General features: G+C 48.9%; 1 protein-coding gene across 3 annotated transcripts in view; it reads left to right on the top strand.

Annotated features, from left to right (window-relative positions):
- Positions 1–26,286, top strand: part of LOC116496791 (discoidin domain-containing receptor 2-like) — a 58,154-nt gene that overhangs the window by 16,863 nt on the left and 15,005 nt on the right. For all 3 annotated transcript variants that reach the window (XM_032200080.1, XM_032200079.1, XM_032200081.1), the window contains exons 2-8: positions 9,178–9,315; positions 13,749–13,851; positions 15,799–16,027; positions 18,947–19,094; positions 19,304–19,409; positions 22,100–22,286; positions 25,662–25,908. In XM_032200080.1, coding sequence (XP_032055971.1) covers positions 9,252–9,315; positions 13,749–13,851; positions 15,799–16,027; positions 18,947–19,094; positions 19,304–19,409; positions 22,100–22,286; positions 25,662–25,908 — 1,084 coding nt within the window. In that variant the 5' untranslated portion in view covers positions 9,178–9,251. The remainder of the gene's footprint in view (positions 1–9,177; positions 9,316–13,748; positions 13,852–15,798; positions 16,028–18,946; positions 19,095–19,303; positions 19,410–22,099; positions 22,287–25,661; positions 25,909–26,286) is intronic.

Below are 26,286 nucleotides of genomic sequence, written 5' to 3'. Positions count from 1 at the left end.
TGAGCTGTCTCTGGTCATGCTAGGTATTTTGTTGGAACGCTGAGCTCATTAAAATTCCACAAGAAGTTAAACTTTATCTTTTAGGGTTGTGCTAGTAAATAGTAAACCCAGCAGGACACGGTTCGACCTGCCTGAAAATCCTCCTGGGGCTCCGCGGGCTTGTGGCCGGGGTTCAGCTGATCGGTAAGGGCTGCCACTCGCTGCTCCCCTCTTTGCCAGGCACTCCGTAAATGACACTTTAAAAGCACTTTGCGTAGTAAACAAAGCTCGAAGAGCACAGAACAGCCACGTGCACCCAGGCTTCTGGTCCTCAGGACTGCCGGCAGTCTGGCCCCTGGAGCATTGGGTGGCAGGGGCCAGACCCTGACCACTGCTGCCTGCACCTCGGAGAGGTTCTGCTCTGCGGGGTGCTGTCGGCGGTGGTAACGCTCGCTTCTTTCTGACACTGGAAGAGCTTCCTCCAGTTTGGCCTCTCGTTGTAAATGCACGGCTTAGCACACTTATAGATGTTGTGTGGTAAGGTTACGGCAGAGCTGGTGGTGCTCCTGGAGCTCGGGATGAGGGCAGTGACAGGTGCGTGGGATTTCCTCCTCCTGAATAAGGGACACTCTACAAAGCTCATAAAACATAGCTCTTGGTGGTATTAGCATTTCTGCGGCGGTTTGATGGGAAGTAGGTTGCCAGCTAAACTCGTCGAGGTTCCAACGCGGAGTTTCTGTTTTCATTTTCACTGAACCATCCCTTATGTGTTTGGCTTCCACCCCTGTAAAACCCAGCAGATTCTCAGCTTGGTGTTGGATACTGTGCACTGCTATGTGCATTCGTTTGCTTCCCTTCTGGTTTTGCAAAGAGCCCAGCCTGGTGATCGTTTCATCTTTTAATGCAAAGCGCTCTGCCTGGATTCTTGTAAAAAGTGCAGGTAGGCAGCCACTGCTGTGAGCTGGGTGTTTGGGAAGGCAGCAGTTAATGAGAGCTGAAGATAACTGAGAAAGTACAAGGGTAGCTCAGGGCAGTGAGAAATACTTTGATATGTGTGTAACAACAAATTTCATCAGTGGTGTTTATGTAGAACTGCTGGCAAAGATTTGAAAAACAAAAAAGACAAATACGCACTGATTACTTCTGTGTTGTTATTAACAAAGCCTTCCCTCTCTCTCCTTTGTAAGGCTGTTGAAATACCTTCTGTTGCACTGGCAACGGGGGAGGCTGTTAAACACCAGATAACACTTCACAATCTTCGAAACTTGGGCACGACTGGAGCCTGCTTGAAGCAAATTGCCAAAACAACTTTCTGAATCCCGGCTGCTGGAGAACAAGGCTGGGAAGACTGCAGGGCTTCCAGAGTTTGAGAAAACATTAATGTTGGAGCGATGCTTTAAAAGATAGGGGGAGCAGGTGACCAGCAGGCAGCTGGGACTGACTCCAGGCCAGAGCGAGGTCTGGGGAAGCTGATGGGTTAGTAAATTGTTGTCAAATTAAAGAAGGAACCCACTCGGTGATCCACGTGCTCTGATAGAAAACAGATCCCGTCTGAAAGTGCTCAGATTGTGGTTTTTAATGAGATTCCTGTCCCCGTTGCCAGAAGTAGCCGGGCTGACATCACGTACCTGGACCCGACCAAGCTCCCTGCTGCCGACCCCACGGTGCCGCTCCCGGGAGGCAGCAGCTTTGGGATGGCAGCGGGACTGCTCCCCCGCTGAGCTCGGGGCTGTGGGGCTCACACAGCTGGTGGGCTCCAGGCTGAGAGCCCCTCCTGGGGGGATGGTGTCTGCTCTGTGTCTGCCGATAAGGTGCACAAAGGTGGCCGTGTCCCAGTTCCCGTGTTGCCGGTCAGTACTGCGTTGGGTGGGCTGAGTTTTGGTGCCTCCTGGGAGCTCTCAGAAGTAGCAGGGAGTATATCCATGCTGGCCGTAGCCCAGGCTCCTGCAGTACCCCAGCTCCATGTGGGATGCGCTCTGCTGGTCCTTGCCTTGCCCGTGAGGAAACCATGGGGAGATAGAGGAAAATCAAACCAGGGCAGTCCCAGGGCTGACCTCTCCTGTGGTCATTGGGGAGAAAATATTAACGAGCTTCACCCTGAAAATGGCCTCACTTGGGAGGCTGGGGGAGTGAGGGTGGCTTAGCTGGGGCAAGAGAAGGCTTTGGGGTACCAAGAAGAGGTCATAAAGAGCCTGATCCTCTTCTTGATAGAGGCACGTGGCAGGAGGGCTGGCAGTGCTCACAGGTGGAAATAACAGGAAGGTCTGGCTTGGCATAAGGAGCAGAAAGCTTTGCCTCTGGGGACAGCCAAGCACTGGAGGAAGTTGCCCAGCGAGGCAGGGAAGCCTCTGTCCTTGGAGGATTTTAAGACCCAGCCAGCCAAAGCCCCGTGCAGGCTGCTCTGAAATTAGTGCTAACCCTGCTCTGAGCAGGAGGGGGATTAGATGCTCTCCCGAGGATCTCCTCCAGCCCGAATAATTCTGTGCCTCGGTAACCTGATCTCCTTCTGAGTGCGAGTTTGAGCGCAGTTAAATAAAAGGTTATGGTGGAGCCCCTTGAGAATGGGGAGGGAGGAAGGTGGTTTAGATTGAGTGCTCTTAATACTCCATCTGTCATCTGTGTGGTTAACGTGTCATATAAAGGGCTGCTACGTGAGACTCGGAGTGGGAGATGGTGGGTCTGGGGAGGAATACTGCGAGCTTGTAGTTGCCATGTTTTAAGGATTGTTTAAAAGAAAAAGTAAACAACCTCAAAAAAAAAAAAAGAGAGGAGGAGGAAAAGAACTGGAGAGAGATGCCAGTGTAAGGCATAGAGTAGAAATGTGCATGCCACGTGCTCTCCCGTGCCTGTTCTGCGTGGGAAGGAAGCTCTGATGGGGACCAAGCGATCATTTTGCTTGGCCAAGGGGGAGGAGATGATCAGAGCTTCGTGTTTGTGCCCATCCTCTGCTCTCCTGCTGCTTCTCCCCTCCCAGCACTGGCCGACATGCAGAGACCAGAGCCTGGAGGGGGCTCCAGCGTCTTGGGCGCCTGCAGGTGGATGGGCTCACTGGGGACACGGGGTGTGCTTGTGTCCCGGGGGCAGGCACAGCTGGGAAGGGGACAACCAACAGTCGGGGTGTTAGTGCAGTGTTAATGTTAAATTACATTTGTTCCGTTATCCTTAAATCTGGTTTGTGACAAAGCAGTCACAGGAACAGAGCAGCTTCTGTCCCTGGAACCAGCCCATGGGCAATGGGAGGACTGGTGGGGATCCAATGTGTGCCAGAACACCTCTCTCCTGGCTCCAGCTGTGGCACTGGTGGGCTTGGGTCCGCGGGCTGAGCCTTCTCCTAGTGCTAAGTAACCATCACGTGTGGGTGACTGGAATACGTTTTTTTCTCTCAAAATCTTGCGAGAGTGAGGTGTCGCTTTCCTTTTCTGTAACGGCCTCATCAGATCCTTGGCTACAGCGTGGAAAGTGATGTTCAGAGCCTCCTCAGCCTGGGGGCAGCCCTGTCTCACCCACCTGGAGGTACATGAAGACCTCCACGTCCTGCTCTGCCCCTGCCACAGACCTGGCTATGGGGTTCCTTCTGGGGACATCTCCTAACACCACCTCCAGGGTCACACTGGGGCTTGTTACTCCTCCCTTTTTCCATTACTGCCTCTTATTTCTCTCATGCACCTTGTTAACCCAACCCTTTCACCTAAAGTCTGGCTGCTGTCACCTGTCCGGCCATGTCCCCCCTCTGGACACTGCTTTGTGGGGTCTCTGCTCCTGCCCTGTGTTCCCCGCTGCACTCCCAACCCTGCCGCAGGGTTTTCACCTTCCTGACCATCTCTGGTGCCTGCATCTGAGATCTCCCCTTGGTGCCTCATACGAGGACCTTGCCTGGTTCCCCTGTTAGTGTCCCTGTTGTGCTCAGCCTGGCCCGGTCCCCCCCGGTGTCACCCAGTGTCACACACAGGCCTCTCCTCGCGCTGCCTGCCTCACCCCAGCCAGGGCCGGCTGCCAGGGCCGTGCTGTGACTTTGCTGAAGGGAAAGCTCGTTGCTTGCTTGCTGGGCAGCCATTTTCTCAGGCCAGGGTCCTGAGAGCAGCTCTGCCTTCCCCGGCCTCGTGGTGGTTGTGTTACCCAGAAGGTGCCGCTTTGCCTTGGGCCAGTTGTCCCCACACGCTCCTGGCTGCCGCCAGCCAAGCGGTCTTTGTTACGGGTGGGTGGGGGTGTGCAGGGAGATGGTGACTGGAGCTTTAAGTCCTCTTAAAAAAAAAAAAAATCAATACGAGGAGCAAGGAGAAGTATTAGAATTGTAAATCAAGTGAAATGTTTCAAGAGGTGGTCAGAATGCTTTCTGCTGAGTGCTTTCCTCAGCACGTTTTGCTTGGTCAAACCGGAGCTGTATGGGCTTCAGGTGTGTGCTCCGGGGGCAGACTGCTGGGTTTGGGGTGCCTCAGATTAGTTCTGAGGCCAAGAGAAAAGCTCCACTGTTGTTCTGGAGCCACAAAGCTGGAAATCACACCTGTTGGCCTTCAGGCTTCAGATATTGCCCCAATTAGTAGCTTCACTGTTTCCTCTTACACGCCTTTAGGACTTGTGGCTGTAACATCCAGGTACCTTGGATGGGTCTGGCCATTCCTGAACCTCCTCTGGGGATATTCCGATTTTTGGATAGATGCTCTTGCTGTACAGCACACCTCTCACGCACACCTATGGGTTTTGGTCGTGACCACAGAGTGTCTTGGCACGGTGCTGGGCATCTCTAATGGGATTCCTGCAACGAACCCGAAGGTCCCGCTCCGAGGTAACGATCTGCGAAGGAACCAGTTAAAACAAATGCCTGCTTCAGCTGGGATCTAGAGAGGCTTGCAAACATGCCAGACCTCCGTAATGGATCTCTGGAGGGAGAACAGTACCTGGAGGAGCTCCAAGTCCCACCTTCTTCATGTGGATCACTAAAGAACAGCTCCCTCCTGCGCCCGCTGCGCCAAGGCCTTGCTGTAAGCCCCACGCTGCGCTGGGGACAGCGCGGGGTCACAGCGAGCTCCTCTGGGGAGGATGGCTCAGGGTTTAGACATGGTATCTGCTGGGTACGTTGGGAATAAACTGCCCTCCCTTACGTTTCTTAGGGAGTTTTTCAGCAAGATTTTTTTTTTCCACTCTCACAATGATTGTAACAGGATTTTATTCTCCTGCAGCCAGCTGTTAGCAATTAGCAACTTGATCCATTCAGTCCGGGAACGGAGTTTAACACTTTCTTGCCTCTGTGAGGATGTTGCTAATCCTGTTTGTGCTGGTTTCAGGCTTGTGCTGTAGTGTTGGCACTTCCCGTGTACGTGGGCAGGTCATAAAGCAAAGCAGGGGACTCCAGTGCAGCTGAAGGAGCTATGAAGAAAAGTGAGCTGTCTAGGCAGAAAAAATCATTAGGAAGAAGACTTCAGAGCCGTTCGTGCAGAGGCTGGTAGTTGGTGTATTCCTGTCTGTTCTAGCACATGGAAGCGTGCAGTTGGGAAACCAAATCTACTACCAGCTGGGATGAGGACTTAGCAAAAATTCAACATCAGCAGTTGTTCAAACAGTTTCCAACAGGAAGAGCTCCAGAGTGGGGCTGAGGCTCCTCTAAGTACAGGACAGGATCAAAAAACGTTCTCGGTGTCCTTGCTCGAGGCAGGGACAGCTGCAGGGCATGAGCAGATGAGAAGTGACGCAGTTTGCTCCCTGCATGCGGCTCCTCTCCCGGGACTCCCCCACGGCCTCGGTAGTGGGCCAGGACCAGCCAGCAATGCCCAGCTGCTGGGTCCCTGCGTCGGGCTGACCTGCTGGGAGCATTTCTTCACGGCTGTGTACAAAGGGGAGGATTCGTCTCACATAACTGTGGCACCCTGGGGAGTTTGAGGCTGGTCTGAGCCAGCCCTTTGGGTTCCCTCTGCCATCGCTGGAGAAAGCTGGCTCCTGAGAGGGTTCATCTTGCTTGCCGTGGACACCCTTAGGCACGGGAGTGGAAGCAGAGGTCTCAGGGCCAAATCCAAAGCCAGCATTCATGGGCACAGAACTGCACAGGTGAGCTCTGGAGCCAGCTCTGAAGCTTTCCTCATCTCTCCTGGAGACCAGGCTGGCCTCGCTGCATCTTCCAGTTTCAGCTTGCAGCTCTCCTAGGCCACACCAGTTGTGTGTGACCTGCTGAGCTCCCCATGCCTGTCACCTCCTGGGGAAGCCCTAGGCCCACAGGGTGCTGGGCACAGCCACCAGGGCAGGATGGGGCCGGGATGGAGCTGGCACCGCTGCTGCTCCTGCCGGCTGCTGGCTCAGTGGCAGGAGCTGGCGTGGTGCTTGGACACTTGTGTGACCTACCTTGCTCCCCCCAGTTCCCTCTTCCCTCCCGTTATTTTTTACATTCTGATCGCTGTATTCAGGCGGCTAAATGTCAACATGATGGCAATACAATGGGTGTGATTTAACGTGATCTTTGCAGAGATGGGCACTAAATTAGTGCTTGTTCAGTACCTGGTCAAATGAGATAATGTTGCTGCTTGTTTTGCATGTCGCATCTGTTACATTGCAGGAATAATGGTGGATGTCCTCATAACCCGACAAGAGTTGTGCTAAGTTTGTCATCCTCTTAAAAGGCCAAATCCTTATGCTAAGACCCAGCACCTCTCCTGCAGCTGCTGGAGCCCTGTGGTGGTGATAGCCTGTCCCAGTGGGGCTGCGGGTGCCAAGCCACAGGGTGGGTGCTGCTTCATCCCCAATCTGTACAGCTCCCCTGGGCAGCTGCCTCCCTGCTGCCGAGCCCTTTGCTGGGCTTTTGGATCAGACAGGAGGGCACGGCATCTGAGCACTTAAATCACATCTGGGGTTGCTCTGATTCCTTTTCTGCATCAGCAGCTGTCTCTTGTCCTCACCTGGCAACATACGATTTTGGTGCTTTTGCTGCTCTTTGGCAATGTTTTCTCTTAACCCTGGTTGACCTACAGGGCACATTCCCAGAGGGTTTTGCTGGGAGCTGCCTGTGTCTATACAGTACCTGCTGCCCTCCTGCTGGCCGGGCCCTTCCTAGGTGCTGAGGGCATGGGGCAGTGGGGTGCTCGTCCTCTGCCATCTGAGGGCTGCCCCATATGGCTGCCAGCTGCACAGCCTCCAGCTGGGAAGTCACTGATGGGGAGATGTCTCCAGGGCCCTGTCCTCCTGCAGGGACCCCCTCAGGAGCTCACAGCTCTGTTTCACGGCTGTTCCAGCCCAGGGCCCCAGGGCAGGATTATCTCCAGCCCAGGCTGTGCCCACAGAGCCCCAGGGCTGTGGTCAGGGCACCTGGTACTCTCTGCTGGGTTTGCTAACACTTATGTCAGGAAGATGGATAAAATGAAAGCCTTAAGACCTATGATCTTCTCCTTCCTAAGGCCCTGTGTGGGCACAGTGTCCTCTTGCACCCAGCTCTCACCAGTTCCCACTGGCAGCCCTGCTTGGTCAGCTGGGGCACCCTAGGCACCCTAGCCAACTGCCCGCACCAACAAACATCCAGCTCTGTCTTCAAACTCTGCTGCAAAAACGTCCTCAAAAAATCCCCCTCCAGTGAGCTACGGCCAGTCTCTGCTCCATGGCATCCACAGCTGCACTATCAGTTTTGGGGTCCCCTCTGTTTTCTGGGGGGAAGACCATCACAGATGCACAGGCAGCTCGCAAGGGCTTGCCCAGAGCCTCTCCCCTGGTTGCCAGACCCCACTGCTGAGACGTGAGCTGCCTTCCCTTGCCGCTGGTTTGCTTTTACACAGCCCCCACCTCAGGTTGCATGAGGTCTCAGGATCACAGACCCTTGTTATGGCCGTGGCCAAGGTGCTCACAGGGAGCGCAAGAGGTGGCTGAAGCAGGAGGTGCCCTGGCAATCGTAAGGTCTCCTGCCACTTGTTTGTAGTGCCACAGTGCTGGGCACAGTGCCTCGGGGCAGCACCCGCCCCTTGTTGGTTCCCCTCCTCCCCTTTGGCTTTTCCCAAGAAGGCCCTTAGGTCGGCTGTCGGGCTCGGAGCCTTCTTCTCTGATGGAATCCAGCAGGGACAATGTCCGGGAGCAAATCCTTAGGAAAGAGCATAAAACCAGGGCAAGCCTCAGTGATTCTAGCCCTGATTTAGCTCCTGGGTGTCCAGCTGGGGGATTTCTGGAGCCAAAGGTTTTACCTTCGGCTTTAAGAACCCATAGTGCATCTTTGTAGTGAGTAAAGCCAATTGTTGTGGTATCCACAGCAACTGAAGGCTGAGCCTTGTACAGTTTAATTATGTTGAGTGGAAAAAATACAGCCTTTTGTTACAACTCTGAGCTAAGGGCATCTGATGCTCTGTCATTCTTAGATGTGTGTTTGCACTGGCATGGTGATGGTCTCTTTCTCTGCTGACCAATCCTAATGTCCATTTTTGCCTTTTTAATGCCACTCTGAGGATTTCTAAGCAAATGCCCTCTGGCTCTGGGAATTTTTTGTTTATTGACTTGTTCTGTTTTCTTCTACCATTTCAGTAGGAGACAGGCCCTCTAGCCTGCCTTCTGTAAAGCAATCTTCCAGGTTGGGAACCTCCCAAAGCAGTTTGTAGTGAATGTGGATGCAAAGAATTTGTGTAGCTTCACTGATAACACCTCCAGGAACATGGGTCGTATCGTGGCTTTCCACTGGAATTGCCAGAGTTTGAGCCCTTTGCAGTTTTCCTCATTTCCAAACAGGAAATTAAGTGTACTTGCATGTGTGAGTGCACATGCTTTTTTGGCAGTCACGTAGATGTGAAGGGAGAGATTATTTTCACCCTGTTTTAGACGTTTATCTTGAGATCGAGTGACAAGTTTCGGAGTGCTTGGAGCAGGTGGAAGTGTCTGGATGGATCAGCACCACTTGGGGAGCCGGGCTGGGCCATGCAGGTTTGCTCTAGAAACAGCTGCTGGACTTGTGAATATAACAAGGAAAGCGATCAATAAACAGGGGAGAGATGACTTTTCATTGGACTTGTTTAAGAGCAGTCATTGAGTGTGTCCACACTGTCGATGCGGCAGCTGAGCTGGGCGATGTTAACAGCACCAGAGGGGATGCGCGTGATCAGGCGAGCCTCTGATCAGAAGAAGGATCAGAGCAGGGTCAGGATGCTTCTGAAGGCATGAAAAATTGCCCAGCCCATCATGAGGCAATGACAGTATAGCAAGCCCTGCCTTGGGAGGACTCTCATCTCTCTCTGCTTTGTCTTTCAGAAATGTAGACGGCAGCTGCCACCTGTGAAGGACTCGCATCCATCCGACCCTGTGCAGCGCCTCCGACTGCTACCATGATCTTCTGCATGCTGCTGTTGGCCTCACTGCCTGAGCCCTCTGGCACCGAAGTCAACCCTGGTAGGGAGCTGCCAGGCTGGGAGAGGACCGTGCTCTCCCGCTTTTCACATCTTCATCTGCAGCCTTTTCTTTTTTTTTTTTTTTTTGCTTCTCATGGTGAATGCACATAACTGTAATGAACACATACACTCACTAACATAGTCCCTGGGTGCCCGAGATGGGTTGTCTTCCCTGATGGCTGTGCTGGAGTGGAACACCTGACAGTCCCTGGAGGGCTCAGGCACATGGATTTATTCCTTTCTGCACCCACCCACAGGGTCTGTGCCCTCAGCAAGCCTGCTTTTGGAGCTCTGGTTCTCTCTTCATAACTTTGGCCATGTGGCCTGCAGAAAAAAAACTGGCTCTAGACTGGCTCAGAGAGACTTTGCTTGCTGTGGAAAACAAATTACCAGTTAGCAAACCATAAACCACAGCTCTCCAGCCAGCAAGCAGGGTTTTGGGGGGAGAGAGAAGTGGAAGGAAAGGTTTAAAAACCTTACCTGGCTCAAAGCTCTAGGCTAGCGACAGTGATACAAGCCTGCGAGCCCCCGGGGAGGGAATGCCTTGTATCCTACTGCATGGAGCAAGCTGCAAGTCTGACAGAGATGAGTAAGATAAGTCTGCAATATATTGCGAAAAACACCATAATGAGGTGGTTTCAGCCAGAGACAGTCTGAAATAATGAGTGTAGTCCTTTTCCAGCTTGTCCCAAGGTGTGGCGAGACAGCAGTGCTACCCTGAGGGGCTTGGTTCACCCTGCTGGGTCTGGCTCTGCTTGAAGTCCTGTGACTGTGTCTGGCTCTGACTGCTCTGCCCTGTAGATGTTCCCGGCAGCTTGAGGTCACTGCCACTGAACAGAAGTGATGTGAAGCCCGTGAGGAAGCTCGGCAGCCGTTGCTGTGCCTCCCTCTAATGCCCAGCTCGGAGCAGTGGTTGCCAGCTGGTTCTGATGGTTAAAACTAGTGGAAGAACAGGACAGGGAAGACAGTAGCCAGAGGGTCAATCACGTGCAGATCCCCTTTGGTGGCAGTGAGCGCAGAAGTCAGCGCACCCGAAGGTGCAGGAATAGCTCTCCCCCTGCAGGACCCTAGCTGGTCGAATGGGCTCTGAGCACCAGGCTGTGGTACCACCCTCTTGCAGTAATTTCTTTCACTGAGAAATGAGCGTGTGGCTTTGCTAGTACTTCTGTGTTCTGGCCGTGGCTTCCTCCAGCAGCTTTGCTTTCTCAGCTCCGCAGTTGTTCAGCTGCCTCTGTCCCAGGGGCTGTGCCCTGCTGTTCGCACCCAGACACACAGCCCCAGCTGATGGCCCTGGGTTGTGTTGCCCTGATCTGCTCCAGGAGTTGTCTGAAGCCCCTCCAGACTGGCTGTAGACCTGTAAGCAATGCAGATGCCTTCTAAACTGAAGGGGCTGCTTTGTGGACGATGCCAGACCTGTTTGGGAAGGATCCTGTGTGGTTCTTTTGCCCAGCATCAGATGTTTGACCTCACTATAAGAGATGTGAGCTGTGTCGTTTTTCTTACCCTCTGGGTATCTATCTGCATGGCAGACAAGTGTGTCCCTGGGTGCATAGTAAGGAGTTGGAGGAGTCTGAGCAGGAGTCTGATGGGATGCGCATTTTGGTGAGAGCCTTCTGCTGCTGTGAATCGCAGCCACCTGTAGAGCACATCCCTCAATGCCAGAGCCACTCTGGCTTCCATCTGCCAGCCCAGGATGTGTGAGCGTGTGAGTTTTGTTCAGGACTGCGATAACTCCCAGTTTCCAAGAGTCCCTCCCTGGCTCTCCACGTGGCATTGGTGTAGGGTCTGCTCTCCTTAACAAAGGTGAGACCAGACAGGACTCACGCTGCAGAATCACAAAATCCCTTTCTGCTTTCTGGTGACAATTCTGCCCTTTTGGGACCTCTTTAGGTACTCACCAGTCAGCAGCCTACTAGCTTTCCTGCAGTGGTTTGGATTGTACTGGTCTATGGTGGGACAGGTCAGAATTAAGCCAGGTGAGGCCAGGCTGGTTTACTGAACTTACTGTTCAGCATCAGAGCAGGGTCAGAGCCTTGGGTTGGTTTTCAGCAGCCACAGTCATCATGCCTGAGTGTAGGCACTGACCACAGCCAGAGACCAGCTGCCTTCCAGGGATTTCTTCTGTAAACAGGCCTTCTACGAAACCTCAGATGGATCAATGTTCAGGGTAGACCAGAGGCCCATCCAGCTTGGTGTCCCGACTCCAGCAGGATCCCATCCTGGCTGGTTCCGGATGAGTTCACAGGGTGCTTCCCCCAGCTGCCTTCTCAGCCGACTGTAGCAAGCTGCTTCAGAGCTTTCTGAGTGAGCGCTTGTGCCTTTCCATTAAGTAGCTGTTAGTGCACATTGAATCTGTGAGTTCAGCTGATTTTTGAAGCCATGTGAACCTTTGGCATTTGTAGTGTTTAGCAGGTTAAGGATGCGTATGTTGGTATTGAACCCAGCTGCCTGATGCCTTGATGCCTCCTAGTTCTGGGATTTTGAGAAGCAGCAAGTAATTGTTCAGGATGTAAATGATCTTTGTCATGCTTCAGTAGTCTATTCTGTAATAAGTCTGTTGATCCTTCGTTGTGTGTCATCTACATTGCCTTCTCTACCTTTTGATGGGAAAAGGAAGTTGTATTCCATAGCTGACCAGCATCTGACCACGAATGCAGACAGCTGTGTAATGGTGTGTTCTGGTTTTTGCATTCACTGTTTGATTTTATGTGCATTCAGCTGCTCATAGAATGGTCTCCTTCCTCTGCATGGTAACCTGTGTATCCTGAAGGAGCTGTTTTGGAGTTTTAGTTGTGTTTGTATGTTTAACTTGTTCTTTACCTAGTTCTTGTGCTGTTTTACTGCAGTCAGACAGTACCATGGGAGCTTTCTTCTGTCAGTTGGAATCTTTTTATATTAAATAATCTGAGGTCATCAGCAAACATTGTCAACTCACCATCCATTTCCTCTACAAGATTATTTAATAATTTATCAAGATTATTTAATACCAGCACACATGCATTGATGCTGTGCCTGACAACAGCTGCAGCCCAACCCTATCGCAATAACCTCTGTGCACAGGCATGAAATCTGGCAGGTAGTTATTCAGCCCACATTTCTTCTGCATGGTGGTAACGGAAAGGTGGGTTTCAGGCTTCTGTCTTGTCTTGTAGCTCCTGAACCCAGTGAACAGCCCTACCCAGGCTTGGTGTGAGGGCAGCAGCCATGAGAAACAGAAACGAGGACACCCGAGGCCGTGCCCTCCCCGAGGGAAGGGCAAGAAGAGCTGCTGACGTGGCAGCAGGCAGCGTGGCTGTGGGGATGTGCTGAGGATGCAGCTGACACGCATCCCGCTCTGGAGAGGCTGCAGCACGTGCTGTCACTTGCCTGTGTCACTGCAGGCAAGGGGAAGAGCTGGGGCTGCTGCGAGCTCAGGGCACAAGGACCAATGATGCATAAGAGAGCGCGTTTCCTTCTCTTCTGGGACTTGTCAGTGACTGTGTTTTTGCCTTTAATTGTTTCATGATTTAATCCCATATAACTTCTTTAATCTACTGTTGATGTCAGTCTGACAAAAATATCTTGCTTGCCTGTTTTGAATACTGAGCCTTAATGAATACATTAAGACTTTGAGTTTTCCGAAGCATCTCTAATATTCCAAAACATATTTAAAACATGACATCAGGGGGGAGGGCTTGGCCCGCATAGACTTGTGAGCTACGTCTGCACTGTCCTTGGTGAATTGAGCTGCGTTGAGCTTGCAGAGCCCTGTGGGTTGTGGCAGTTGTCTGTGCGCCTTGGAGGCACCAAGTTGGAGTGAGAAGCATGCCTGGAGAGAATTGCTTGCTCCACTCGTGGCTAGAGGCAGGGGCAGACCAGGGTGGAGCAGTGTGGATGACTGGGGGCTTCACTCAAATGTAAGCTCTAACCCACAGTGACACAACGGTGCAGATGCTTCCATAAGCTGGAGTTGTTTGGTCACCTGTGATAGATGCTCTTTAACTTCTCACTTATTATTGGACTGGTGAGAATAATAACAGTCATTTATATTGATTGCAAGTCAAGCATCTGGGTTCTTCCAGAGGAAACAGCAAAAACTTGTAACAGTTGCTTCCTTTTTATATTGCACAATTATTCCTATATAATGTTTCATTGTAGAATAGGCCCATGCAACCAGTAACACTAGCGTGGGTTTGGATTTCTTGTTCTTAAAATGCTTCTTTGTAAAGTTTTTTCTTGCCAGAACTCTGCAGAATGACACCAGCTCTGAGTGTATTTCATTACACATAATTTTAGTTTATAGCAATTATGAAGTATTTCATCCTTTTTATTTGCATTCTCAACTTTATCATTACCACGTTTATTCCCTAGGCATGATAGTCTTTTAATTAAACTTGTCTGGTGATCTAAAAAGAGTTGGTACTGATTTTTACTTGCTTTTGTTCCCATTTTCAGCTATATGCCGTTACCCTTTGGGAATGCACGAAGGGACGATAAGGGATGAAGACATCACTGCTTCCAGCCAGTGGTATGATTCCACAGGACCCCAGTATGCACGGTAGGTTGATCCCTAACAAAACGTGTAAATTAAAAAAAAAAAAAAAGAAAAAAGTTTTTAGATATCCAATATGATTGAGAAATAAACTTTTGCTTACCTTCACCCTTAAAGTATTGCATTGCTGTAATACATGACATTCTGACTCAGTATTAAGAATTGTCCCCACGAGAGTGAAGTGGTAGACCTGTCAGAAAGGTACCCAGAGAGGTGGTGATGTCTTGGTGTTTGGAGAGTTGCAGGATTTGGCTGTACAAGCAGCACATAGCACTTTTCAGCTGAATCCTCTTGAAGAAATGGACTGTTTCTACTTCGACCAAAAAAACCCTAGAAACTGTAGAGTTGGGGAATTGTTAAAAAAGCAGCTTCAGATTTTTCTTTCAAGGTCAAGAAATACTATGGTCTTTTTCATGAAGTCAGCTTTTCATTTTTGTTTCATTTCTCTCAGAACTACTAACTGATGATTTTCAAAATGTTTACAAACCTAAGTTTCCTTAGACTTGTTTGTTACGATGATGTCAAATATTTCTTTCGTTTCTATGCAAGTCAGATAGGAATCTCAGGTTAACTACAATGCTTTTATTTTTATAAAGAATGTGGGCCGTCAAAAATCATAAAACTCTCCTAATGCCGGCTTTCTTTTGTTAGTCTGTGGTAGAGCAAAGATTTTAAATGGCCTGAAAGCCAGGAGATGCATTTAGTTCTCTGATGTATGGCTTATCCCTAGCTCTGCAAAGACCTGAGGCAGCACTTACCATCTCCTACCATCATCGGTTTGTTAGGGCAGCTGGGCGTCCACGGAGTGCAGACGGGAAGACATCCTGTAGCTGACTTCATTTTGTTAGAGATTGTAGCCGTCCTACGCAGATGTCTGCCCCTGTCATTTCACAATCACCTTCATGCCTTTCTTAGAACTTGATTTACTTGCCACATCTTGGAAGAAAGTCTTGCACAAGCAAGCACATTGTTGACCAACCTGAGACAAAAGTCTTTGCTCTAGCCTGTACCTTGACCTCCAGTGTCTCCTGCTGGGCACTTCTTTCCTTGATGCGTGAGGGCTGATAGCACTCAGCGATCCCATCAGGTAGAGCTGGGATGGCAGTCAGAAAGACAAGGACCTTTCAAGGGCTTCCCGTATGCCAGAAAATCTGTTGTGGAAGACACCACAGCCGTCTTGTTTCCAGATAAGTTTTCCACATTTAAATCTTTCACCATCACCTGGCTTGCACAGCTCAGCCTAGAGGAGCCTAGGTAAGGCAGCATTTCCTTTAGTGGCTCCACCTACTGATTGCTAGAGCATCCTTCTTGGCATGCAGTCTCCAAGGATAAAAACCTGAAGCTCTGCATCTGGTGCCATAATGTTCAACTCCTAATCAGACAGTTCCACATCGTGTCACTGGCAGCATCCTCTGCTAGCAAGTCTGATGAATGAAAGAAATGTGAAAGCTGTTTTGAGATGACTCAGAAGAGTTTGTAGATGGGCAAAGCTTTTCTTTCTAAAATGTTTGATGGCTCCTATTTGTGCTTGTTAGAGCTGTAGCAGGAGGTCAAGCAGAGGTTGAGGCTATACTATGTAAGATTTAGAAGCAGGGATGCACTTTCCAGGCACGATGCTAAAAAGCAAGCAATATGCAGTTTCCTACTGAGTAACGTGTCTGTTTCTGATCAGCATTAAAGCATTGCTTCTGGGAAAGAAATGATTTTATAGTTAAGGAGTTGTAACTAAATCCAAGGGAGTTGATCTGAACAGTGCAAATCTGGCTACAGCATTCGGATAAGTCTCAATAGACAATCAGCCCAAAGGGAAGAGGTGTTTGGTAGCCAGCTGTCATTTCACTTGCAAGTAGGCCTCTTTCACCCAGTTCTCACAGTTTCAAGGTGTCTCCTAAGCTACTGGGAAGGGTGAGTGCTTGGAAGTGACGTTTTTTCAATGTGCGTGTTTTCCCCCAGGTTACAAAGAGAAGAGGGGGATGGAGCCTGGTGCCCAGCTGGCTTGCTGCAGCCAGAAGATGTACAGTTCCTCCAGATCGACCTGCATAAGCTCTTTTTCATCACCTTGATTGGGACTCAGGGACGGCATGCCCGTGCCACAGGCAAAGAATTTGCCCGTGCTTACCGAATTGACTACAGCCGCAACGGAGAGCGTTGGATCTCCTGGAAGGATCGTCAGGGCAGGAAGGTGAGCATAGTAGGAACTGAATCGTGGAGCATGCAAAATTCATATCAAGTCTCTATGAATTAGACTGCAGAAGGCACGTGCTCTATTTCTTGCCTGGTGCATCCTACTTTCTTCTGACTCTTCCCTGTTTATCATCAGGCATTCAGCATCTTCTGCTTTACTCCTGTGTTTGCTATGATATTGCACTGTTATTCCCCTGACTTGCTTCCTCAAATTGCTGCCATTGCCTTGACTAAAAACTGTGGCTCTTTGCTACCTTTCTGTCCATAGTCAAAATGTTATGTGAATGTCCCTCTGCCAGCTGGACACTCACCTTTTAAATTGGAAGCTGCAAAGCAGATTTCTGTTTTGTGATTAAAAAAGAAAGGAAGGTGGCAGGGAAAGGAGATAAGGTTCTGGGTGTCTGGTAGCAGTGTTTAATGTAGGGAGCTATGGGGAGGAAGAATTTTAGAGGGTAGGAAATGTGCTCAGCACACATACCCAAAGGGGCTTCTCTGCAGCAGTCTCCTGCTATCTGCAGACTCGAACACACAGTGCAGCACTAGCAGCATTCTGGTCATGTTCATAAGCTTTCCTTAAACTTCCTAGGAAGAAATCAGCTTTGTCTGAGTTAGATCACCCTGCTTCAAGCCGGCTTGAAAAACCCTGACTCAGGAGGTTGAAGACCTAAGCCAGATTAGAAAGGTAGCTGGTACAGTGATATTTCTAGCACTGGGGTTGCTTTGGAAGTCACAGCAGGGTCTGTATTTAATGCCAGAGATCGTATTAGGTACTAATACCTAGTAGTATTAGTAAAGACCTTTGGCTTTTAATATTACTTGCCTGTCCCTCCGACTTTGTGTGCTATAAATGCTCTGTTTGTAGGCTGGAAAGAGAAGTTCAGGCTCTGTGGGGGTCACTGTTCTTCACTGGTATGTTTTTAGGTGAAGTCTGCGTCTCAAGTAGCACCAGTGTTCAATTGGTCACAACGTCCACAAGCAGCTAAATGCCCCTTTAGCTTTGTTTTTTGACTGTTCTTTACCGAAGAAGAGTTAGTATATCTCAGTTGGAAGGGACCTACAAAAATCTCCAAGTCCCACTGCCTGACCGCTCCAGGACTGACCAAAAGTACAAGCGTGTTACCGAGGGCATTATCCAGCTGCCTCTTGGGCCCTGACAGGCATGGAGCATTGACTGCCTCTCTCGGAAGCCTGTCTGGTGTTTGACCACCCTCACAGTAACTAAACTTGTCCGAGCATCCAGTCTGACTCTCTCCTGGCACAGCTTTGTGCTGTTCCCATGTGTCTTGTCATTGGTGACGGGGGAGCAGGGACCAGCACCTGCCTCTGCACTTCCCTCCTCAGGGAGCTGCAGAGAGCAGCGAAGCCTCCTCTTGGTCTCCTTTTCTCTGGGCTAGACAGCCCAAGTGTCCCAGCCTCTCCTCATGGACACACCTTCCAGCCCTTATCCCAGCTTTGTTGCCGTCCTCTGGATGCATTCAGGTTTCTTAACATCCATTCCACACTGTGGAAAACGTCACATTGTGCAGACCTACATGCAGTGTTCAGGTTGAGGCCACAGCAGTGCGAGGCCTGGTGGGAGTCACCTCATTTGACCAGCTGGCTAAACTGTGGTGAATGCACCCCAAAATGTGGTTTGCCTGCTGGCACGCTGCCTGCTGGGCATGCTGCTGGGTCACATTGAGCCTGCTGTCACCAGCACACCCAGCTCCCTTTCTGCAGGGCTGCTCTCCAGCCACCCCTCTCCCAGCCCGTCCTTTGTCCGGCATTGCTCAGTCCCAGGTGCAGAACCCAGCGTTTACCCTTGCCCAATTCCATGTCGCTGATGATTGCACGATGCTCCAGCCTATCTAGGTGCCTCCCGTCCCTTAAGAGAGTCAGCTTCTGTTTTTGTTGGTCAGCTGCTGGGACCGTGCAGTTTAGTAGACCTGTGAAACCAGGTGCAGGAACCTTTCCCAGCTCTCTTGGTGCAGTCCAGAGGACCACCAGAGGTGACCTCCTCTCCATTTCAGCAGCCTTTCTGTGCTGTTATCTTGGCTCATCTTCAGAGAGATGCAGCCTTCTGAGCAGCTTCCTTTTGTGGTACCATAAGTTCTCTTGCTTCTCAGTGTGCTCACGAGACACCCTTATTCTCTGGAGATCATCCCTGTGAAAGGGAAGCCCCTTTTCTGCTCCCTTATTGGCCTCCCTTGTCTTCTAAGTTGCCCATACACCACCAATTGCAATCCATGTAGTTTTCTGAGCAGCCTCAGCCTCTGCTTCATCCTTCCCACGAGTAGTATCTTTGGACAGGAGCCCCCACACTTGTTGCTCACTCTCGATGTCAAAAGTGTTTTTATTCTGTCTCTGGAGGTCCAGACCCTTTCCAAGTCCCTTGGGCACTTTGTGCCCACCACCAGCAGGGAGGATGACAGCTTCAGCTGTTTCCACTCACTGACCATCAGAATGAGCAGAGGACCCTTCCCAGAACTGCAGTGAGGCTGAGGGGAAGGGGAGGTAAAAGTTCCTGACGTATCAGACCACACTTCAGCAGGATGGGGTGATTATGGCAGTGCTGTGGGAACTTCCATCCACCAGATGCTGCGGCAACTCTGGAATTTTGCTGGCTTGTCCAGTGCTTCATACAGGATGCTGATGTCCTTTTTCTACCAGGTAACTAGTGACAAGGGAAAGAGAGGCTACGTACTAGTAACTCTGAAGGTCTCTGCAGCATAAGGTCCACACGTGCATTTATCTCCCACCTGCCTTTCTCCTCTCCCCAGAGTACTGCCTGGGTAGGAGAGGGGAGCAGCAGCACCACCCCTCTGCAGATACTGTGTGGGAAATCTCTCCGGTCTGAAGCGATGGGGTGCAGTTACAACCCTGTACACGTGAATCGCACAACAGGGAGAAGTTACTGATAAGGACTTCTCTTCTCCAGGTGATCCAAGGCAACATTGACACGTATGATGTGGTCCTGAAAGATCTTCGGCCTCCCATCATTGCTCGCTTTATCCGGGTGATCCCTGTGACGGAGCTGCCGATGACCGTCTGCATGAGGGTGGAGCTGTACGGCTGTGTCTGGTACGGTAAGTAGCAATTCCCATGCCTGCCACTGGACAGTAGTCCTTGCACAACTCTGACTGGGGCTCGCCTGTGTCCCCAAGTATGCAGAAGGAGTTACAGGCCCACCGAACTGCTTCTGTTGGTCCACATCATAAATGAAAGGATCATGTGGGCAGAGATGATGGAAGGCTGCTGCTGTTGTGTTTCTGAGGTATATGGCCTTCTCTTTTAGATGGTTTGGCATCCTATAGCATTCCTGAAGGAGGGACAATAGCGGCTCCTGGCTTCCCCATCGTTTATCTGAATGACTCGACCTATGATGGCTACCAGGAGCGCAGGTGGGAGAAGTCGTCCTGTTCTCTCTCGGTCACTGTGCAAATTCTCTCTTCTTACTTACCTAGTCATTAGTATCTTGTATCCCAAACTCTTCTTTGGTGAGACCTCTCTGGCTGCAAGCCAGCCTCTTAATTCTCCAAAGCATTTGCTATTTCAGTGGCTTTGTTGTTCCAGGTCCTTCGACATGTTGTTAGTTGCTATTTTAAAGGAGGGCATGGGCTCATGATGTGACAGATTCATTCCCCCCAGCTGGCAAACAAACCTTTGTTATTGGAAGTTGTTGGTGCTTCTCTTCAAAAGGATGTCTGTCATTATACAGCTCGGTGCTGTCTTTGTTCATGGCTTCTGTTTTTGTGCGGTGTGATGTGATGAGACAGTCCTGATGTATGGGATTGCCTTAAAGCCCTCATCATTGTTGGCTTCTAATTGTGACCATATTCAATGCACTGATTTCTTTATTGGGTCAGGTGTAGTTTTAAGCTGTCTTTGATACTGCAGATCATAAGGTGCTGCTACTCTTCTGTTGCCCCAGAGTGGGAGAGCTGGCTGGATCTTCAGCCTGGGTAGTCTCAGTGTCCCTGGAGCAGATGAAGGTCCTTCCCCTCTCCATTGCCTTTGTTGCTTCTGGAGTTTGGTATCTGAAGTGCATTCTCCAGCAGACTGCATCTTAAACTGTTGCAGGAGGTCTTCAGAGTAAACTGGGCATCCGAGAAAATGCTCAGCACTTGAACTCTAGGCTTGCACTTGATAACTCTGAGCTTCTGGACAGATTTGAGACACTATTTTTGAAAAGAAAGCTCTGATGGACTTGAAACAACTTGGAAAGCTGCATCACTCCCTGCATGAAGCTTCAAGTCAACAGAGATACTGCTGCCAAAGTGGTATGAGAGGAAGGTGCCTGATTAATCACTGTAGAGCTTTCTTGGGTATGATGCTTTTCCAATTTGGAGTCAAAAAGACTAAAATAACTGGATTTTGACAGCTCGTTACAAGGACCATTAATTTTTCATATGATTGCGATTAATTAGGTAGGGTGGTGTATAAAGTTTTGAGGTGACTATGGTTTAGCCAACAGTTAACTTCTGTGGAGAGAGTTCATTAACAGTCTGAATGTGAAATATTAAATAACTTTCAGACATTATGCGGCCACTTTATGTGTTGTAAATGGATTTGAATGTATTTAGATGGCTTGAAACCTCTGACAGACTTGGGCGTGGGGCCTCCTCTTGAGGCAGCATATCCCTGGTTGTACAAGAATGTGCCTAATAGGTGACTTCAGTGACCTGTAGTCATCCACTGATTTTTTTTAAGGTGCTTATATTCCAAGTCCTATTTCATATTTCATTAACTTCCATGAAAGTTTTTACTAATGCCTAAAATTCCTTATGCTTAGAGATAGTTTTCTAAGTTACTTGTGTTCTATTATGCTTACGATTAAAATATGGGCAGAAAAAGTACATTCTTCATGGGTGAAGGATGTTGCAAGACACCAGGGAACTACATTTGAAAGTATCAGACACTAACCTGCACTGATATAGTGGGAGGTTGGATGTAAAGGAAAAATGGGCTTACAGGTGCAGACGGAAGTAGCAGTTGCACTCACGTGTCCTGCTCTAACTTAGGGAACTGGCTTTGCTGGGGAATGTCAGGAAGCTCTAAAATCAGGCACAAAACCCAGCATACAAAGCAAGGAGTCTTTAGAGGTAGTTGAACTCTAGGTTGCGTGCCTGCCTAGTCTGGAAGGAGTCCACCTCTTCCCACTGTTGGTCCTGCTTTGGAGTTCACAAGGAAGATATGCAGGCCTAGGCAAATCCCTCTGATTTGAGGGCACACCTGGAATGGGCTTGGGGTATTCTTCAGCTTATTCAGCTTCAGCACATGCAGCAGCAGCCCAGGTTACAAAGACTGCCCAGAGGAGCTGAATGAAACAAGTCCAGGGAGCAAGCTGGGGCACTAGTACTGCTGAACTGTTAGCACTGCCCTGCCATAAGACAAGGGACATCCCAGGAATGACTCCCAGAAGGCAGGTGGGTCAGGAGTGTTCCACGTCTGGCATCTTTTACTCTGTACAGCTTTTCAGCACTGTCCCAGTGGGCTTTGCAATCTCAGGTAGGAAGTGAAACGAGGCAGGGTCCTGGAAGAAAAATCTTAATAGCTTTGCAAATGGGGCCAATAATGCTCTCCTTTTGTACAAGCAGCAATGCCAGAAATAATCCCAGTTACAACTGGCTGTGGCTGGGTGAGCTTCCCATGGTCTCACTGCTCTGTTTTCTGCTTTTCTGTGCCTGTCTGCAAACCTTTCCCCAATGGTTTCCCCATAGTAGGGAACTGGTTTCCTCCCATGCAGCTCCATGATAAAATGCTGCAAGTAAAGGTTGCTGCTCGGAGAGCATACGCCATCGCTGTCTGTGGTCTCTGTTTTCCTTCTTGAGAAACTCTGTTTGTAGCTTGGCTTTGCTGTCAGTGCTTGATATCAGTGCACAAACTCCTGCCTCTTCCAGAGCAGGGGAGGCTTTTAAAAGCCCAGTCTGAACAGAATAAATATGATGTTGCCTGATAATAGAGAACCAGTTCTTGTCCAGGATGTGTTGAGTGAACAAATGAATGTTCTGGTGCCAGCTGCAGGACCCAAGTGCTTTCCCTCTGAGCTCTCCCAGCTGGGTCTATGTAACTGTTGGCTCTTTCCTGCTAGGCACTTGTACGGCGGCCTGGGCCAGCTGACAGACGGTGTGCTGGGACTGGATGACTTCACGCAGAGCCACCAGTACCGCGTGTGGCCAGGCTATGACTATGTCGGCTGGAAGAACGAGAGCTTCAGCACGGGCTGTGTTGAAATGGAGTTTCAGTTCGACCGACCACGGAACTTCACCTCCATGAAGGTATTCAGCGTTGTCCCTCTCCAGCAGCCTGGGATGGGCCTTGGGTCTGGGCACTTCCAGGTTGCCCCTCTGGGCTCTGTCCCCAAAACCAGAGGATATAAAGTGCCCGACAGACAGCAGAAACTACCGGAGTCAAAATTTGTGCAGGAGATATCCCAGATTTGCAGGTGTAGGTAGGTGAAGCAGGGGAACGCTTGCCTCTCCAGAGCTTGGTCACTCTCCTTTCAGTATTTGGCTTAAATAACTAAAGAATAAAAAGCAAACACCTGAAGCAGTGTTTAGGCAGCCCCTGTTGGCAATTAAGGTGGATTTAGGATGCAAGCTGCTTACTGTCTAAGGCCTGCCTGACCCTTGAGGTAAAGGAAGATGGTTGTGTTTCCATTTTCATCAAAAACTTCCCCGGGCACCTCAGTCGGCACTTGTGCTGCCAGAACTTACTTAAAACACACAGAGGAGAAGGATGAGCTGAACTTTTAAAGTCTGTAGTAAACAGCAGAATCTCTTTAAAAGGATCAGTGGCTTTTCTTGTAAAGATTTCAAATGAAGGAGAACCCACCACATCCTTAAGTAAATTGTTTTGGTGGTTACTTACCCTGGTTTTATTTTGTCTATTTTTAACTTGCAACCACTGGCTCTTAGCCTGCTTTTGCTGGCAAAAAGCAGGAATCCTGCCTTCTCAGAAACTTCTTTGCTTCTATACTGTGACTAAATCACTTTCTTAATATTTGCTTCAGTAAACTAAATTGGCTGAACTTCTCAATGTCCTGTGAGATCCAAGATCACTCTGGTAGCTATCTTCCAGTCCTTTGTTTGCCAGTACTCCTTTGGAGGTATAGAAACTGGAACTGGATGCAGGTTTTTCATCAAACTACATAAAAGAATTGTACCAATTTCCTGGCCTTGGACGATTCTTCTTTAATATGATCACAAGATTCATAAACAGTCCTCTTAGCCAAAGGGTAAGGAGCCAATGTTCATTAAGACTTTGGTATCGTGCTTAAAGTCAGTTCAAAGTTATTGGCTTCCAGTGCAGAAAGCATTACTTACATTTTGTTCTTGAGTTCACTATCTTGAAATGAACCAGTCCAGCAAACCCAGACCATTGTTCAATTTAGTTTGAGGAAGCTGTTTGACTTCTGCAATTCTTTTTCTCATTTTACTTATTTTATTGTTGGTGATTCTGCTCTTTCTTTCAGGTCATTGAAAAAAGTAGTGAATAACCTCGAGTGAGGAATACATTTCTACTAGCAAAACACCTAGAAAAGAGTCATTTGTGCCTTTTACATTATAAGACTTACTAGTTGACAGATTTTGGTCAAATTAATATAATTCATGAGTTCATATTATGCTAATTGGAGTCAGGTATTCTAATGAGTAAATTAGATGCCTTATAAAGATCTTTCATGTAAACGCAGTGATCCTGATCAACCAAATGCATAAGCTCATAAAAATAGTTACTTCATTTAGTATTTCATTATAAAACTGTATCAATTAGCATAAATTATTCTTCCATCTTTATTGAATGTGAGCAGTTCAACTGTGCATTTGTTTTGTACAGACTATATGGCCTGTAAATACTTCTCTTTGTGTTATACCTTGATACCTGTTAGCTTCATTCCAGTCTTCTGGACTTTCCCAATATCCAAGAAAGTACTAAAAATAAATGTTAGCAAATATTGCAACTGCATTGCAAACTACTTAGGCTTGCATATTATAAAATTGGACTTCAGTAGGTGGTGTTTGGAATAGAAAGTGTCTCTGTATCAGTCCAAGATGTGAACATATCCAACTCTTATCCAAATATGGCACAGACAGTATATTGCAGATGTCAGGCTTTCCTGCCTTGTTATGGATGACTCTATCTCCATATTGAATAATGTTGTCTAAGCTTCATCTGTTCTTAATTATGCTCGAATACCCTTCTTTTGTCTTCTCCCTGCTAGCTAGGCCTGTTGTCCTCATTACTGCTTCACTGCTATTCACTGCAAGATTTCAGAGGCCAAGCAATTAATAGGGTTCAGAGCTGCATTCAGTTGGGAAACTGTTGTTGTTGCAGTTGCTAATACTCCACAGACATTAGGAAATTTCTGGAGTTGCTAGGGAGGTTCAGACCACCGTGGCTCTGAAAACAGAGGAGCGGGCTGAGGGGCACTGACGGCTTTAAGGATCATCTTATAGCTTTGGTTCCTGGTCACTGGCTTCAGTGCCAAATACAGTGGTCCAGGGCTTCAGGATTGCATGGCAGAACTTAAACTGTTGTATTTATGTATTTGAAAAGGGCAGGGCAATATTTGTATAACTGTTAGGCAGTGTAACAGTGTAAAGGATCCTTACAAGCCTTGTCTCTTTGCAAAGCCCACTTCCTTGGAAGTGCCAGAGACCTGGCAGGGTTCCATGTGTTTGCTGAGTGGTCTGCAGTGCTGCACCCCGGGGAGGTGGAGATGTCACTTATGCTGGAACCTCTTGGTTTGGGTGCAGCCCAGGAGCAGGAAGGGGAGATGGTGCTACCAGCTCCAGAGAGGGTAAGGCAAACCTCCCAAATACAGATCTGTGAAGTCAGCTTGAAAGCAGTTTGCAAGCTGCTTAGTCTGAAAACCAAGAGTGTGAAGCCGTAACTCAGAGACAGGAGAGGACGTCTTTGTTTCAGTGCGATGTTAGCTTGGCAGCACGGTGAAGGTGGTTTAAATTCCAGCACCATTGACTAAACTAGTGGAGTCAGTGCAGCAAGGACAACCTGACGGTGTACTGAGCCACCAGGAGAGGCTGATGGATGCAGGCTTACGTGACAGTATAAAGAAAACAGATCCTCAGTTGTCTTCAAGGTGCAACCACAGCAGAAGCCCTGTATGTCAGGGGAACCTTCTTCTCAAGGTTGCACGTATTGCTTGTTTATTTTTTGGAAGAAATTTCTTAGACTGCAGAAGCTGAAGGCTTTCTAAAAGAGGCTTGAGTCCAGGTACAGTTTTCTCTTCCCTCCTAGGATCAAGGAGAATTGATCTGATGCTTTAGATGAGTACGGGGTTTGTTTGATTGATTTTTATATTGGCCTTTTGAAGAGCCTGCCAAAATGCCATCATTGTTGGTTTTATGTGTACAGCTAACAGCTGTTCAGAATCACTTTTTTGCACAAATGTTCTCATTGCACACTGGGTGGATGGAGCTATGCTTGAACAAGTCACTTACTCTGGGTTAAGAGTATCCGTACAGGGTGATGAGGGAGATGTTAGAAAGTTAACAGAATCCTCTGTTAACTTTGTTAACTTTTGTAACTAAAGAATTCTTTGTTAACAGAATCCCTGGGGACTGATTTTGGTTTCAATAGATCTTCCTCCAGTCTGACCTGTTTGGGTTTTTTGTTTTGTTTTGTTTTTCTAGGTGCATTGCAACAACATGTTTTCCAAGGGGGTGAAGATCTTCCAGAAGGTGGAGTGTCTGTTCAAACCACGCCTGATAGCAGACTGGGAGCCTGAACCTGTTGGAGTGGCAACTGTCCTAGATGACAAAAACCCCAGTGCTAGGTTTGTGACTGTCCCCCTCAATCAGCATGTGGGTAAAGCCATACTTTGCCGCTTCTACTTTGCTGACACCTGGATGATGATGAGCGAGATTTCCTTTCAGTCAGGTGAGTGTTCCTCCAGTCGAGTAGATCCTGGGGAGGGTGGAGAGCAGAAATGACAGTGGGGAGGTGCAGGACCTGTGGGGTTGGTGTAAGACAGTTAGTAGGGCACTGTGGGGCTACACAGTGGGGGAGAAGGTAGCAGAAACATTGAGAGAGTTGCATAGGCAGAAAGGTCCAGTCTACAGAGGATGCTTTTCAAGCTGATACCGATATACATAAGCAGAAATGCAACCAGGGCAACCAAAAATTGGACTGTAGGACATTTCTATTTAAGGCAGTTGCCTGCTGCTCAAGGGGTCGATTTTCACCTGTTTTTACTAAGCATTTTGTTATGAATAATTGAACTACATCTATAGGTAGCAATAAAGTTAGCAGATTGCA

Source organism: Aythya fuligula, chromosome 19 (genome assembly GCF_009819795.1).
Source record: "Aythya fuligula isolate bAytFul2 chromosome 19, bAytFul2.pri, whole genome shotgun sequence".
NCBI lineage: Eukaryota > Metazoa > Chordata > Aves > Anseriformes > Anatidae > Aythya > Aythya fuligula.
The sequence above is the reverse complement of the archived record's forward strand: the minus strand, read 5'-3'. Positions and strand labels throughout refer to the sequence as shown.